This window comes from Protopterus annectens, chromosome 12.part0 (genome assembly GCF_019279795.1).
Source record: "Protopterus annectens isolate FY-2018-M chromosome 12.part0, PAN1.0, whole genome shotgun sequence".
NCBI lineage: Eukaryota > Metazoa > Chordata > Ceratodontiformes > Protopteridae > Protopterus > Protopterus annectens.
In genome coordinates, this window is record NC_056746.1 from 609,820,155 (window position 1) to 609,838,638 (window position 18,484).

At 40.8% G+C, this 18,484-nt stretch overlaps 1 protein-coding gene across 3 annotated transcripts in view; it reads left to right on the forward strand.

Annotated features, from left to right (window-relative positions):
* Window positions 1-18,484, forward strand: part of TMC5 (transmembrane channel like 5) — a 1,577,296-nt gene that overhangs the window by 1,066,567 nt on the left and 492,245 nt on the right. For all 3 annotated transcript variants that reach the window (XM_044089737.1, XM_044089736.1, XM_044089738.1), the window contains one exon: window positions 11,935-12,013. In XM_044089737.1, the coding sequence (XP_043945672.1) occupies window positions 11,935-12,013 (79 nt within the window). The remainder of the gene's footprint in view (window positions 1-11,934; window positions 12,014-18,484) is intronic.

Consider the following 18,484-nt stretch of genomic DNA (forward strand, 5'->3'; position numbering starts at 1 on the left):
AGAGGTCTGCGATGCTTATTTTAAAGCTGTCTCGCCATGTTAAACTCATTTAACACAGCGAGACAAGTTTAAAAAAAAGCAACGGAGATCGCAAGATCTCCATTGCTTTTTACACACTGTGTCGCTATGTTAAAGGAGTTTAACATAGCGAGACAGCTTTAAAAAAAGCAATGGAGATTTGCGTTGCTTTTTTTAAACCTGTGTCGATATGTTAAACTCTTTTAACATAGCAAGACAGTGTTTTATACTAACGGAAAAAGTCCGGGCGACCGGACCTTTTTCCGTTAGTATATTGAGGGATTTACAACGGGCACGCTGGTTGGGCTGGCCAATCAGCGTGCACGTTTTAGAGGAAGAATTGTATAATGCTAGTTAAAACCAAAAAGTCAGTATATAGATGTCCGTTTTATTTATTTGTTTTTATGTACTTTATGCTCCCTGCTTCAACCTACAGCCTAACCAAATTCCCATAACCGGGTCAAGTCTACTCCATGTCTCCTCTACATTTACTCCAAACCAGCTGGAACCTTAGGATGTCCTGGAGATCTTGGCCATCACTATCAGCCAGTAATTTTTTCACTTTTTGGGCCTACCCCATCACTCCCCCCACCTACCATTTGCAGATCTGTGGTTTCATCCAAATGGCAGGTGTACAGTTGAGGATATGTGGCATATTACCCTGTCACTATGGCAACTCTGTCATGTCCAGTACCCTTTCTCTTTAATTGGGCCACACTCCCCAGTGTGACATCCCCATTCTCTAGCAAGGGTTAGGGCTTATGTAATAAGCCTTAAAAACATACATAAACTCTAAGCATGAATTGTCTAAACTGACAAGGAAGATTATTCCACAGAGAAGGAAATACTTGAACAGGTGACCTGTCATCTTTTTTAAGTTTATGTATAGTTAGAATTTTTAATTATGTGAATCATAATTGTCTTACTGGAATATGCCAGTGTAAGTTAGCAATAATAGTGTAACTAAAGCACCCCTCATCTTGAAACTAGTTGTGAGTCAAGCATAATTTATTCTGACATTATTCAAGCACCCAAATTTGATATAAAGTTCTTATTGTTTATTTGTTTAAATACACTAAAATGGATGTTTGGCATTTCTTTAACATTTTCTCAGGTAGTACCAAGAAATAAATGGCTTAACTCATTCAACTGTGAAATTAAAAAAAGTAGGCTGAATATGTCCATTTACTAAAGATAGAAATGTTTACTGTGTTTCTGGATTTTAAAGACAACTGAGATGGCTTTTTAGCATTTTGTTTTTTATTTTCCATTTACATAATAATATGTGGCAGTGGTATGGAAATAGCACTAATGTTAATGAGTGCTGTATGCTTAAGTTTGATGTTCACAGCATTCTGTGTTTTTATTTTGTTTAAATTATATTCATGTTTGTCAAGAAATGTGAACAGACACTTTCTGGCATTTTGCTTACTATCTATAGAATAGTAGTAGTGGTAATAATAATAATAATAATAATAATAATAATAATAATAATAATAATTATTATTATTATTATTATTATTATTATTATTATTATTATAATGGGTGCACAAAGCAAGTGAGTGACAGACACTTTTTAAACTGCTAGACAACTGTACTGCACTTCTGGTCAGATAAATATAACAAAATCTTAAGCAAAGTCATTAGGCCTCCTTCTGCCTGGATGGTAGTCACTACAGCAGTCTTTGAAAGAACTGTTTAAGTTCAGTATATCTCTAAAACTGCTACTTGTGGATCTGTACACATATTCACAAAACATTTACAAACTGGAGTGACCAGAACAAGGGTAGGTTAACCTCTCTTGTATTGCATTGCATGTTAAATTAGTACTCCCTTTACTGAGATACTTTGAATATTTATGTTCATACCTACCCCCACACTCCCTCAGCATGCAATGGCTCAACTACTACAATGCATTCTTTTCTTTAGCATTTGCAATTTATTTGGTTTGTTTCTTAATAAAACGTTTCTTAAACATTTTATTAAGTATACCTGCATAAATCTTCTTTAGCTACTGGTAATGTTACCGTAGGGATAGCATGAGGTTTCATCCATAGATTTTAATGAATGTGCTCCCATGTAAGTAAGGTAGTATGTCTGTTAAAGTCTAGGAATTCATCCCTACCATTTTCCTGACTCGCATCACCAAGGGTAAGTTCAGCTAGTACTTGTGTAAAGAAAAGTATAATGTCTCAAGCAGCTCAATGAAGAACTTGACCAGATATATTGAGAGAATAACGGAGGGAAATGAATCACAGTTCTGTGGGCATCACATCGTGGAACAAAAGGTAAGTGACATAACAGTATGCTTTAGATACTGCTTTGTAATTTATCACGAGACATTTTTTCACCCAATAGCATGCGTTTTGTTATGAAGAGGATATTAGAGTTGCATGAAACACTATCATAAAACTATGTGGTTTGCATGTTAAATCAGGGAGGAGCCAAACTTACACCATAACTGTCCCAAAGCACTGTCTGGTTACGTGACTTGCTCAAGGACAGGGCATTAATATGAGGCAAAATCAGAGATGTTCTGCATAAGTGGAGACAAATAAAAGCGGACTACTCTAAACCACTAAAAGAATTATCATATCATAATTTGCATAAAAGTGTGTGTTGTGAAACACAAAAAGTGTGAAACTCTAATGGGTAACATTAACTGACTATAATCTTAAGTGATTTACCAAAGGGACAATTGGTGTAGAAGTTTAAAGTTCTTACTACTGGAGCCAAGGTACAGGGTTTGAGCTTCAGCAAGTTACTTAATTATCTAAACTGCCCTATCTAACTGGGGTATCACACACACACACACACAGACACACACACACACACACACACACACACACACACACACACACACACACACACACACACCTCTTCCATACCTGCAAAGACAAGTCCACCACTAATGCAACATTCCCATTCTGCTCCATTCTGTTTGAGTAGCTGCAAAGGTTATTTCTAAGGCTGCATTCCTTAGTAGAAACCCTGTGCTCCTAATGCTCATCACATAGTTTGTACCTGCAAAGACAAATCCATCGCTAATGCTGTTTGAGCAGCAAAAACAAATTTATTTATAATGTTGCATTCCATTTGTTAATGATTGGCTGTGAAGTCAAATCACGCATGCTTCTCATTGAATGCATTGCTCTTCCTCAATAGCTGCCTGGATCGAAGCAAGAAAAAACTTGTAATTAATTCTTAAGGTTGCTGGTAGCAAAGCTAGAAAACATTTCATACTGGGGTCGAGGTCAGGCCTCTCAGTCAGCACAGAACCCTAAGCAGCTGCCTAGGTCACCTAGTGCTGGATGCAGCCCTGTTCATGAGTCCTTAGAAATTATACACAGTCTCTGTTCAGTCTGGGCTTTCAAGTCAAATCAGAGAAATCTTCTCTTATCCTATCTCACAGAAGATTTTTTGTGATGTCTGTTAGATTCTGCCCTGAGAGGAGTGTTCCTTCCTCTTGACATTGTAGAAATGTTCCAAAAGTTTTTCCTGAGTTTTTCCACACAAAACTGAATATTTGCCAAGGAATTTCTCAGGATTCTGGGATACATGGCTTCTATGATTTTTATGATTACCCTGGCCAGACTTCGCATGAGAAAAAAAATCAGTGGTACCTCTGGTCAGTCTAGACTTAGCATATTCACTTTTTTTTTTTGGATACCTATCTTTGAGTATGTAATGAAGGAGGTTATGCGGTGGGTGGACTTATTATCTTGGAAGGCAGGTCTCCAATTTTCCCATTCTCCCTTCCACCTCCTCTTCAATGCTTCAGACGTGGCTTGGGGAGCAGTTTCAAAAGGGGTAAAAGTGCAAGATGTGTGAAACAAACAAGACAGACAAAAACATATACATGTCAAGGAGATATTGGCAGTAATAACTGGTTTGAAATCCATAAATCATTTCTGGTTTCTTGAACTGTTACAGTTTTCCAAGACAGTACTACAGTTATGTGATATATAAACAAAGTGGACAATACCAGATCTTAGCCCCTTTGCAGACTTGTTATGATAGTGCGGGAGATAGCACTTGACTCTTCAGGCTCCATACATTCTGTCAGAACAAATGTTTGTAGCAGACAAGATAAGCAGGACCAGAACAGATTGTCATGAATGGAAACCTCACTGGGAGATCTTTTAAGAATTAATCCACCTGTGGGAAGCACTTCAGACAGATCTTTTTCCCTTCATTCTGAACACACAACTAAAAATATTTTGCTCTGGGACACTTGCAGACAGGCTTGGAAGACAGATGCCTTCTCATTCCTATTGAAGGGAATGTTCCTCTGTGTTTTTTCACCTTTTCTGCTGATATCCAGGGTTCATGTAAAGATCCTGTAAGACCCTCCAAAGATTGTCCAAGACAACATTTTCCCAATCTTTTCAAAATGGCCAGGGGCTGTTACAACAGGCTTCCCCACATACTGGATTTACTCAAACAAGACAGAGGTTGTTTGATACAGCCCAACCTGAAAATTCGTCATTTGACTGCAGGGAGGATAGAATTTTGATACCTTTTAGGAAACATTTTTTCTGAGAACATGCAACAGGTCCAAACTTTAACACCTGATGAGCAGTACCTGCTTTTTTCTGAGGTGATGACGATGATATAGAAAGGAGGGTGTGACCTTTATTTCAGTTGCCTTACACACAAGTGCTTTGAGAAGCCTGCAGCAAACCTTTTCATCCAATATAGCTTGAACAGAAATTGATTAAGGAAAAAAAATCTGGTGTTGTTCAGCTTTAGTTTTTTTTCTTGCATCCTTTCAACACACACACACTGAGACAGACCAGCCAGTACCAAACATTTAGGAAATAACTCAAGTCCAGGGAAGCCAAGAAACAGCAACAGGTTTACAGATGGTCTTTATTTTATTTTCTTTTTTTTTTTTAATGGTTGCCTAAATAAAATAAAAATTTAAAAAAAGAAAAAAAAAAGAATTTTTTTTTTTTTTTTTTCTTTCAATGGTATGCAATTTTTTAAATTTTCAAAGCTGACAAAATTGTAGCTTAGAAAAAACTTCAACAAGCCAGTAGTGAGAATATTTAAATAGTCTTCTCTAATACTACCCTTCTCTAACTAACTGAAAAAGAACAAAAAGTCACTATCCATGCCATCCCACTCACCAGTGAACTGGAATGAAAGCAGAGATTTAAATTGCATTTATTTATCATCTGGTGACTGATATATATGTTATACATATATGTTTCACACCCCAGCACTCAAAGGTAGCCCACATGCCATGTATAGTAGTAAGTGATTGTGTGAGAATGAACAGTAATTTAAATTTTTTTGTTGCTCTAGACAACCACTACACCTCTCCAAGCTAACCAGCTTTTCTTAGTCTACACCTTTGTACACCTCTAGTCTGTGAGGAAACAACAAACCAGCTCTATAATGAGCTATAATGACTTTGTGTAGGTTTGACTGTGATGAAAATGTGATGAAAATCAATCCACTGTCTCAGCCAGCAGCTTCTCGGAGCCTCATGTACACACACACACACACACACATTTCAGGCTACATGGTTTTAGGTGTAAAGTGTTTGTAAACAGGTAGCTTTATCTTAAAAAGGGTATCAGCATCTCAGACCCATCAGGGTTCAGCACATTACAGGCAAAATCAGACACATCCAGCAGGCGGGGCAGCTTTGGAAACCCCCCCATAGATATGGGGAGTCCCCAAGGGAGTAAAGATGACCCCCCATTCCCCAGTCTCCATTTGGACAGTCTGCAACCCTCAGAGGATCTAGTGAAATAATGTTCTGTGATATGTTGTTATGTTATACTTTTTAAATTAATTACTTGTGTTAGGTACATTTTACATGTTTTTCAAGAATAATGTCTGTGTGTGCACATTATATGTCTATGCACACACTAAAACACACAAAATGTTTACACACAAGCACACACACACACACAACACACACACACACACACACACACACACACACACACACACACACACACACACACACACACACACACACACACACACACACATGCATTGGTTAGCAGTACTTTCAGCATTACATGCCTTGTGCAAACAGTACACTACTTGTGCAACATTGGTACTGCATTTCAAATCAGGGTCACTGCAGAGAGGCAGTAAGAAGCAGCTCATTGCATTGATTTCATATGCCTGTCAATTTATGTATTTTCTTAGACCTTCCCTGGTTTGCAGACCTTCATTGATTTTACAGTCAGTCAATCAATATTGGGGGCCCCCCCCCAGGAAACAGGGCCCCCCAGCCGATCGCAGGAGGGTTCTAAAATGCCTAATGTCCACAAGTGTGGTATCAAAGATTTGTCTTTTGCTGGCATTGGCAGCTTCAGTGCACATGTACCTTGATGGTGTAAATGTGTACATATAAATGATATTTTTCCTCATCAGGTGCTCCATCAACATCTGTTATAGCACCGCCTCAGCAGACATCACATGGTACATGTGGACATCATAAAAATAATACTAAATCAGATGCTTGTCAAAGGTGTCATTAATCACATAATTATGTTTCTAAAAGGTTCAGCAGCAGAAACAATTACATGTTATGGTGTACAACAGCAAGCTGATATTGAAACAGAATGGGTGTCAACAATGATGCCATTACTCTGCTTTTCATGACACAGTCTCAGGATAGTGGCACACAGTAGCAAAGTATACCAGCAAGACTCCCTACTCCACAGCAGGTGGACAACTTTGTTGTTAGTGACACAGACTCACGCACATTCCGCAGAATAAGAAAATGACATTACCAGAAGGGACAAAGCATCATGTAGCTCAAATAAGTCTTTCTTGAGAACAAGCTGAATGCATGAAGGAAGGAATAACCTTATCTGAGGTTCTGTTATGCACTGTCATGCCTGAGACTTGACATAGTTTAGTTTCAAGCTACTGCCACTGAGAGTCAGGTAGAGATGGTTAGAGTACTACAGGGTATAAACACATACACACACACAAAAACATATATATATATATATATATTTATATAAATATATATATATATATATATATATATATATATATATATAGATATAGATATATATATATATATCAGGAAATTCACTAGCACATAGGAATGGTGGAGGCTGAGGACAAAGCCATAATGATCCTCATGTACATTATGGTTACAAACATGGTTTCCATGTCAGTCTCTATCCACACACTAATAAGGACTTTTCAGACACATATTAGAGACACTGCTGGTTGTGGAGGACACCAATTGTATCCCAGGATACTGCTGTAGGCTTTCATGTGAATTCCTCAGAGAAGAAGAAGTAGAAGAGGGCATTTAGGCCTTATCAGACTTCCAAATAACTGGATAGAGTCTTTAAGTCAACATCTAGGTCCCACAGTACTATTCAGTCAATGTCCAGAGGTTTCCCTGTTTCCAGTTGAGTCCGTCATCGGAGCAACTCCACATCAAGCGCTTGTGCTAGCACTTGCACACAATCCACGAGGCTGTCACTGACACTATCATAACGGAGCATTGTGTATGACTCCTTCCAAATGTAAAGCAATTTTCAAGTGCTGTAAACATACATTGCTGAATGGTAGAGAGGTCACAACGCATCACATCATTTATATTGGAAATGACAAACACTGCACTTACTTTCATGCTCCTGAAACAGAAAAAAAGATAAAAAAGGGAACCTAACTGAAAGAATGAGAATTGCTGTTGCAATGAAGCATTTCAAGATGAAAATTAACTGGCATATGTATCGGTCCAAACTGATAATACAAATAAACCGGGTAAAAGCAAAACCAGTAGTAAGCCAATAAAAACAAAGGATTTATTGTAGTGTAAATCCTTTGTTTTTATTGGCGTACTACTGGTTTTGCTTTTACCCGGTTTATATGTATCAGTCCAATTAGTTTTTTCATAGTACCTGCTACTTTGCAGTTATATATTTATTTATTTTATTTATACTTTTGCTGACTTCGTTAGTTTTACTAGTCTAGTGGCCTTCTTTCAGGAGAAACCCAAGGTGATATTTGTTGTAACAGGAGGACATTTGGCCAGGACATAGATGAACTTCCTCTACTCTTTTCAAAATGTGCCATGGTATCTTTTAAATCCACCAGAGCTACCACTAACTCAAGCAGATTGGAACTTTGTTTAATATCTAACCTGAAGGATAGCTTACTCAGGACTGTAGCACACCACTTAATGCTGCACTGCAATGTCAGCAATTTGAAAATTAATCCAAGCATCCGAAGTAAGATTAGAACCCACAGGGTCTATATTACCATATTGAATGTTTAGGTTATCGAACACCTAAACATCGAACTGGTAATATCGATACTAAAAGCCATGAATGGCATAGGGAAAGACTTCCATTGGCCACAAAAAAAAAAAAAACAACTTTAAACCCAAACAAAGCCCCCTGACATGGGGGGGGCTGTGCCACCCACACCCCCCTAACTAAATATACCAACTCTGAGATCGCTCTACAGTAGATAAAATGGCAAAATCCGGCTAACAGCCAAGGGAATTCTTTCCCTGCATTAAATCAGTCGCTCGTGGTTTTTTGCTTTCGATATTACCAGTTCAATGTTTAGGTGTTCAATAACCTAAACATTCGATCTGGTAATATAGACCTGAACCCACAACCTTCTGATCCTCTATCACCAAAGGCAAATGTATTGCTTTTTGAGCCACTGACACCAGCTCTCTTTAACCCTGCCAATATAAATAGCACTTCAGCCACAGAGCACGAACTCTGTACATGCAAAGATAGCTATGATCATATCCACAAAACATTTATGTATGATATGTGGAGAAATGTCTGAGGTACAGTGTACATTTTTCATGTGCCACTTTGCACAGCCCATGAGAAACACTGCATGCAGCAAGCATTATTTTTTTAACTTTACAGTGTCATATAGTAAATGGCATGGGTCATAGTTATGGATTAGATGACACTGCTTTGCCTGAGCTTCTGTGTACCATACATGAGCCAGCCATAGAGGTTACTGTGCTGCTGCCATCAGTTGGCCACCATTGATATCATGATTGTTGAGACAAATGATAAAGGGAGCTGCGCTACAACTATCGGTCACTGGCTGCAGTAGATGCACACCAGACCTAATCATTACCATGTTATGTAGAACACAGAAGGCTGTAAACTTTCTGCATGCAGTAGCAGAAGGCTCATAATGAAGCCAGCTCATCCATGCAGTGGAAACAGAATTTCAGCAGGCAAAAGACTCAATCAGTTACTATCTGGGCCAGGGCAGTGTTAAAATGCTCCTCAGCAGCTGCTTGCAGATTATGGGCTGGTGTCATTAGTCAAGGTTTGAGTGTGTAGCCTGTGTCACCTGAAAAACATAACAAGAAGGCTACACATAAGGAAGTGAGATTAGTCCCTGCTTCATAGCTCAGTATAAGGATACAGAAATACTTATGGCTGACAGCATTATAATAGTCTGAACTTATCAACTAGGTGACCATGAGGAATCCAAGCATGCAGGAAGTGTCAGTATAACAAACATGTGTGCCCTATGTGTGAATCATGTATACTGCCAATAAATAGTTGATATATTCCCCTGCATCACACACTATTTGGCAGTTGATGGAATAGTGTCCCTTCTTGTTACAGTACCTCTAACCCCATGGTCCAGATAGGGCCTTTACAACTGCTGCATGAGTGCAGTCTATCATACCAAGCACCATGGCAAGGAAGCCTGTTACTGGCTTGGTCATTAGTGACACTGATAAATAGATGTGCTCATCCACATGGTCCAAAAGTATATAAAGGAATTTCTGCATTACCCTTGTAGCAGAAACCCTTGAGATATCAAGCATGTCCTGAGTCTGTCTCTGAATGGTCCCTGTAGCAAGAATAGTGAGAGGTATCCATACCTTCATATCCTCAGAGATAGGAAAGCCATGCACTCCCCAAGTTCCATTTGGAGGACTGTACAAGTTCACCAAAGCTCTAATGATCTCCCTGACCACTCCAAATCTATCCAGCAGCTCCTGTTCTACAAAGGTTAAATGGGTTGTTCCCTATATATATCTCTTTCTGCTAGGTTGATGAGTGCACTCAGAGCACCAGCTTTCTGTATAGCAGAGGCAAGTGGGTCTATATTATGTTGTCGAACTTTTAAATGTTCGAACGTCATATGGTTGACACCATATGATCGAACATTTAAAAGTTTAAATGTTTCAACAGAGATCTCCATACAGTGTGGAAATGAAAGTTTTCCATTGTCTGCATTGTAATGCGATGTCGGAGTTGGTATATATAAAGAGTGGGGGTGCACACCCCATGTGGGGGGTGCAGGGCAGCTTGCCCCCCCCCACTTAACCTTTCAGGTAGGTTTTTTCTGTTTTTATTATTACCATAACCATATGGTGTTTGAACTTTTAAAAGTTCAATAATATGATATAGATGTGAGGCAAGTAGCTCAAAGTGCAAAACAGTAAGGCATGGAGCAAAACTGAGTATCTTTGCTAATTACAAAGTGACTGCAAAATGCATAGAATCACTTTTTATAATGTGTGCGTGATGCAACTGCATACAAAAAAGTGACTGTGAAACACAAAAGGTGGGAAGACAGTCCTATTCGTCTAATTAAGTCATATCTTTTGCGCATGTTTCTCATTTACATCTCATTATTCCCTTATTTGCCTACAACCTTCCAAGTGAGTTTTTAATTGTTGTGCATAAGCACAGTTTATGTTTTTGAATCTCTCACTTCCACTTGTGTGCAGCCAGCACATATACCTACTACACACTTGTGTAACAACTATGAATACCACCCTTTGCTTTTTTAAAAGACTTTTCATCCTACAGATTTAAGTTAGGTTTTGATTTGCATTAATGCTTCACTGCAAATAAAGTGCACTGAACATGAAGTACTATCTCTAGTGTACTACTGTTTGTCCCTCTCTATCTCTCTATAAAAACAAAATATGTATATAAATATATGTATGAGATAGCTGGAGTAAGTTTTTATTTTATTTAACATTTGTTTAGTGGGAAAGTCCAACTTGGAACAAGGCAATTTTCAGCAGAGGCCCAGGGAGAAACACTTCAGACACATATCTTTGTAATATGGGAGGAAACCAGAGCACCCAGAGGAAACCCACACAAACACAGGGAGGACATGCAGACTCCACACAGAAGGAACCCAGCCAAGAATCAAACAGGAGAACCTCTTACTGTGAGGCAACAATGCGAACTGCTATGCCACTGCGACCATCCAAGTCAAATTTGTATGGTCAACCAATATATTGTGGACCCACATTAGCTAACATATGGAAATGATTGACAGCTGGGTGAGATCGGCAGTCCCCAGGGTAGTGAGATATGCTCTTTCCCCAGGGATTGTGTGATCTCAGAATTAGTATATATAATTGGCAAGAGGATGTGGGGTGTGCAGGGGAGCTTGCACCCCTGCAAAAAAATAGTTTTATTGTATTTGCATGTCCCAATGATTAGCCTCTGAGCATGCACTGAAATATGTTGATGTGTTTTTTTGATGTATGTGTGTCAATGTAAAGCACTTTGCCATTTCCGTGCCTCTACTAATAGTAGCAAATCTATGTGTGTGTGTGTGTGTGTGTGTGTGTGTGTGTGTGTGTATATATATATATATATATATATATATATATATATATATATATATATATATATATATATAATATACACACATGCATATATACATCTGTATGGACATGTGTGTGTGTATGTTGTGTTTGTGCAAAAACATATGTATAAGGTGGCCTGTATCTGATTTAATACTCTGCATTAACAAAGTCCTTTGATCATGGGTGACCCAAGATAATTGTATTAAGACAGATAATGCTTGATAGCGGTTCAGCGTAATGTGGTTAGCTGTAATTAGACTAATATTTTTATCAAAAAGTAATAATTTACAACATATCATTTTGGTTTACAGGAACGTGATTCTAAAAATGTCAGTCATTGCAATATTGTGCTTCTACTGGCTTCATTCAGTTGCCAAAGAAGAAACAGAGGTGAGATCATTAAGTATGTAATTTGGACAGCTCTTTTACTGTATCGCAATTTGTTAGTTGACATTTATTTTTGCTGGTAACTTGCATTTGGATAAACATAAAATAACAGACAATATGAATGCACCTTGAAAATACCTTCAGTTTGTGTAAAAAAATCCTAATAACTTCAGGAAAGCATAAGAAGCATTAAATAAAACAGTACATTTTTATATGATTTTCCTATAAATTTCATCATATTAAGGCAACCCTCTCACACCACCTGATGTGGGGTTTTCCACCCCAACACTCCCTACTCAAATATACCATCGCTGTGATCACACAAACGTGGATTAAAAAAAGAAAAAGGTGAAAAAAGGCAGCACAGTGGTGCAGCGGTTAACATTGTTGTCTCACAGCAAGAGGTTCTCTGGTTCGATTCTCGGCTGGGGTGCCTTCTGTGTGGAGTTTGCATGTTCTCCCTGTGTTCGCGTGGGTGTCCTCCAGGTACTCAGATTTCCTCCCCCATTCCAAAGACATGCATCTGGAGCCTTTCTCCCTGGGCCTCCACTGAAAACAAGATCTGTGGAACCTGGTCAGACTTTCCCGGTCAACAAATGTTAAATAAAAAAAAATAAAAATAAAAATGGTACTCATAGTCCTAGGTTTCGCATTTGCCCTGCAGTTTTCCATTAAAAACACCACTACTCCTATATGCAAATACAGTATGTGCAGGTTATTCATGCTGAATAGGGAAATGCAAATGTATATTGATAAACACTATTACTAATGTCAAAAGCATAAACTAGCTGAAATTAATCATTAAGTATATGCTAAGGACTATGCAAAAGCCTTAGGCATTGTATGATGTGCAGGCATGCTTGAAATTGTTAAGGCAAGCGGCAGACAGTTTACCTTTTATTATTATTTTAAAAAATGAAAGGGTTTCATTTGTATTATACAGTGGTAACCTTATGTGGACATCCCATTTGCTTTAAAAAATGGAAAGGGGGAGACAGGAAAGATTGAAAAAGGAAAACATAATAAAGAGGGGAACACAGAAGTAAAACATCAAGAGTGTTGTGTTGGAAGAGGTGGGATAGAAAGGTACTGTGCTTTTGGTGAGGGATAGATCCCCTTATTTTTTCAATATTTTTTTATAAAAGAAGGTAGTGAGAGAAGTAGGTAAGGGGGTGCAGGAGAGAGAATAAGGGAAGGACGGGGTGAAGAGGAGTCTAGCCCAACAACCCAGCCCACAAGGCCTCAAATGTTTCCACTGCCTTATGGTGTTGCAGTGGAGGACACTGATGTTTTAGGGGGTAGGGGATTGTGGTGGCATGATGGTTGGCACTGATCGGAGTAGTGAGTCTTCTATCCACTGAAGAGAATCCTCGATTAGCTGAAGGTGTCTGCCACTACCTGCTTCACTGTCCTCAACTAAATCCAGAAGCCCACATTCCATGAGGCTTGCCTACCTCTCAGCTGTCCAGATTTTTGGCTCATATTTTTGGTCTGTTCCTCATAAAATTTGTATTTTTCTGGCAAATCACTGGGATGATCTGAGGACTGAAGTCACTAAATAATGGCATACATTTGAGTTTCAGTCTTCATATCTTTCAAAAAATGTATGTTAAAGCAAACCTTGTTGCTCTAGCAACTTTCTAAGTTTATGAGAGTAATATTTAAAATATGTCCCTATTTTTTAGGCCTTTGTCCCCCATTTTGTCAGGCTTTGTCCAGATTTCTTGCTCTAAGAGTTTGAGAAGTATGCTTGCCAGGCTACCATGTGCCAGGGTGCCTAGAAGGCCAATGTCACCAACCCAGTCTTGTGAGGATGTCCCTGGATTAGCAGAAGAGCATTCTCTAACCTGGGAAACATGGGTGGGCTGATTTTAAGGAATCTGGACCTGTAAAAAATGAACACAAATGGGAGAGAAAGAAAATAAAGAACTAAGGAAGGTATTATTAAAATAAGAAACATGTTTTCCAGCTTTGCTACCTGTAACCTTAAGAAAAGGTTACGAGAAAGAAAAAAATATACACACACACAATAAATTCATACATAATGTTACAGATTATTCAGATCTTTATTATCAAGCAAGTTCAGTTCTATGAAGTCTTTATTGACCTAAAACAAAATGTATCAGACGTGCTTTTGCATACATGGGAACAGTGGATGTATTGCTATCAAGCCTTGGTGGCCTTAACATTTACACTCTACTGTAAGTACTGAAATATGCTGGTTTAATTTCAGAATTGGTAATACATTTGATGTTTCTGCCTGATATGGATTTGGTTGCAATACTGTACTGAAAACACTTTAGACTTTGTATCTTTGTGTATAAATTCTCTTGCAGGTCTATATAGTAACAAACTCAGTTAAAACAGAAAACAGCATTTATTACTTGACATTTCTTTTTGAAAATGTTAAGATTTTTACTCATTCTTACTAGTACCTTCAGTTAACTGAGCCAGTCTTCTACTTTTTGAGTGGTGTTATATTGGATATCGTGTTAGTTACAGAGAGAACACTTAGCAGCATCATTATGTATCTGTCACTAATGTTTATTTTTCTTCCAAATTTAGAACTGACAGTCATTGTATCAGATGCTCAAATCACCTTAGATTAAGGTCATTGTTGTATAATTCGTTCAGATATTATAAACTGCACAAAAGCAATGTTTCACTATGTCATCATTAATGCAGCCATTGGATAATTAACCTGAATCACACAAGCATCATTTGGCAGTCATAACAGCGAAATGTACCAGAAAGCTTCAGAATTCACTCTTGTTACAAGAGCAGACACATTCCATAAGGCCTGACAGCAGTTTCCAATAAATGAAGCCAGTGGAGTTACCAATTCTTTTTACATTCACTATTAAAACAATTTAACAGAAGTAGTCAGGAAGAGTTGTAGAAGTATTACTTGAATAGCTAGTTGTGGAAACTGAGAAGTTGCTATCTATCATCTGTAATGGTGATGGCATCTCTATCTGGCACCTCACTAGCATGAAACTAGAGAATGTTTCGTGCCAGTTTCACAGGCCTTCTCTAAAACTGCAGACAGTGAAGGTATGGTAGCACAAAAAAGAGAAGGCATACACTGCCAAATGTCAAGACAAAACAACCTTTATGGAAATAACCATGATGTTATGTGATCCTATCTCGCCTACATTCTGTACTGATGGGCTCGGAGCCGATCCCTCGGCTCCGACTCGGCACGCTATGCTATAGAGCGAGGCCTCTTATTGGCTGAGCTATTTCTTATCCCAGGATGCACCACCACTAATCCCCCAGATCTCGTTTGCCGCTTACAAGCTAAGACGTGGTCTCAACTTGGCTGGGCTAAGTACTATTTATTTAGACTTTTCCTGTCAGGAATTTGCTTGTTTTCAACCCAAAAGCTGTTTTAACAGCTATTGTTGTGATACGTGTGTGTTTTTGGAGATTTGGTTGAGAAAGTTGTTCTTTTTGTTAAGGGAAGGTTTCCCGTTTTAGTTAGAGGGGCCTTCCCCTTTTGCTATTCTAGCGTTTATTTGTGGTTAGCGCTTATTTGTGGGTCAAGTACCCATTTTAGTTAGAGGGTCTTGACCCTCTCCTTCTGTGTTTTTTTTCGTGTGTACTTGTTATTGTGTAAAAAAAAAAAAAAAAAACTTATACTTTGAACTTCTAAGCTAGTTTTTCGTGTTATCTTAGATAACTGTGTTGTTCTTTAGTCATGTCCAAAGAACATAAACCCTCCGGGTTTAAAAAATGTACAAGGTGTGGTTTTAAGATGTCCATAACGGACGACCACTCCTCGTGCATTTACTGTTTAGGCGCCAAGCACCTACAAGAATCATGTAGCGTGTGTCACGCCTTCTCATCAAGAGTCCTCCAGGAGAGGAAAAACAAATTAATCCTTAAGGGATTAATCAAGCCATCCTTCGAGGAGGCCTTATCTTCGTCTTCCTCTCCTTCAAAAAAGAAGAAAGCGTCGGCTCCGACCAGTCAGTCGGAACCGACTGCCAAAAAACCTAGGCAGACTTCTCCATCGGCTCCACGGACTTCGGAGCCGAGGGCGGAACGGTCTGCCTCGATGCCTCCAGCCTCGACCCCTCTGGTTTTGGAGCCGAGGACTGGGGCATCGAGAGGTGGGTCACCTTCATTGGCTCCACTGATATTGGAGCCGATGAGGGTTACCGGCTCAGACTCTTCCCCTTCGGAGCCGAAGTCCTTATCGGCACCGAGGGAAATTGCCTTGAGATCTCTCTCGGAGCCGATAGTGGTAGAATCCATTCGGAGCTGGTCCCCTAGTCCTTTGGAGCCGATGGAGAAATCAGTTCGGACCCGATCGGTATCGTCCAGATCATCCAAGATGTCTTATTCGGACATCGACAGGGTGCTCCTAAGACTCTTCCAGTCTCCGGTGTTCCAAAAGCTAGTTTTGGCTCCAGCCCATTCGGCTTCGGAGCCGATGGTCCACCTCCCTACTATGGTTCCTCCTCCAACAGCCTCGGCACCGTTGGAGCCGGTGCTGGTGGAACCGGTGGAGGTTTTAGGGTCGGGCCTGACCCTTACTCCAACTCCGGCTCTTGGGTCGGAGTTCAGTACACGGACTTCTTCCGTCGGCCCTGGGGGGGATGCTTCGGGATTGATGTTTTCGGTCCCAAGTCTCCCTCTTGGTGCGTCGGCGGCAGGAGTGCCATCTACTGTCATGGCCACGGAGGTGGGACCCTCCCAGGATTCTGGTGGTCCCGCCTTCAGGGCTATGAGGAGTGCGTTAGCCAAATCATCTTTGGCTACCTCCACGGTCTCCCCAGCTCCTTCCCTGCATACCGAGACTGGGTCTTTGGCAGTCCCCCTGTCCTTAGACAGCGGAGCCCCGGGGCCTGAGGTTACCCCACTGGGGTTTCCCCCCACCTGGAGGTCCTTCCGAAGCCTCTTCGGAAGAACCCCCAGGAAAAGATCGTGCAAGTGGAAGCATGTTGACTCCCCTGATGAGTCTCTTACATCAGACACTGATCTCGATGATGCAGAGGGGTCCCCTAAGTTGTCCTTGGATGATGTCTCCTTTGCAGACATCCTGGAAGCCCTTAAACAACGAGGCGGCTGGCAGTCCAAACCCCCTTCTGCTGATGAGTCGGTGTTCCTTAAGGCCTTCGGGGCTCAGCCCTCTGCCTCCTGGGTGTCTCCGCCCTTGACGAGCTCTTGGATTTGATCTGTCGGCGTGGGAACACCCAGACTCTGTGGAACCGGTGCCTGCTCGTCCGAATAAGTTCCTCTCGGCACCCCCTGAAAAAGAGTTTCTAACCAAAGGTGTGGCTGTAGATGCTTTGGTGGTGGCATCTGCTACCCAGCAAGATGTAGCAGAGGCTTCGACGTCCGTCCATCCTCCTAATAAGGAGTCTAGGAGCATGGATCGGTATGGAAAGCGCACCCTAAGTTCAGCGGCCTTTACATTAAGGTCCTTGAACTACCTTACGCACTTTACCAGATTTCAGAGGGATCTGATTAAAGAACTATCCGATACCCTCTTGGGTAACCTGCCTGAGGAGCTGGCCCAGAGGGTTGGCTCTCAGCTGGCTACATTGTCGTCCATTTCAAACTCGTCCATGAGGCTCATTTCTTTTGCGGCCGAAGGGGCGAGTAGAGCGGCGGGTACAGGCATTGCTCTATGGAGACAAGCCTGGCTCCGCCTGTGTCATTTCGCGGAGGCCTTTAAGTCTTCCTTTGCCGACGCCCCCTTTGATGGGTCCTCCCTGTTTGGACCCAAGGTAAAAGACACACTGACCCGCTGCGAACAGGAGGGTAAGACTCTGACTGCCATAGGGGCACGATTTTCCACACCCTTTCGGCCTTATCCCAAGGCTAAAAGAGGAGGGAAAATGTGGTTCCGTAGATCTCAGAAGCCTTACCCCTCTCAGCAGGAGGATCCCCCTTCCAGAGGCAGGGGAGGGGGAAATTCTTCCGGAAGACGCCGTCCCAGAGGCGGCAGAGGCCCTCGCAACACTGGAGACCGCGAGTCCTTTCGTGGCTCTTCAGCCTTTCACAGTCCCTGAGGGATTGCCCGACTGTGCAGCTCCAGAGCCAGTCAGGGGTCATTTCTCGAAGCACCTAAAAGCCTGGGAAGGTATCACTCAGGACCAATGGGTGCTTCGAATTATCGCCGGAGGTTACACCATCCCTTTCTCTCATTCTCCACTTCAGTCCAAAAAAATCCCGGACCCACCACCCAGTCAACGGGATACTGCAGCCTCAGAAGTTTCAAAGCTGCTGCAAAAAGGAGTCATCCAACCGGTCCCCACAGACCAGATTGGATTAGGGACTTACTCAAGATTCTTTTTGGTGCCAAAAAAGACCGGGGACTTGAGGCCCATTTTGGACCTCAGCATCCTAAACCATTCAGTCAGAAAGTCCAAGTTCCGAATGGTCACCCTACAAACCATTCTCCCATTGCTGGAGAAAAGTGTTTGGATGTGCTCCATAGATCTCAAGGATGCTTATTACCAT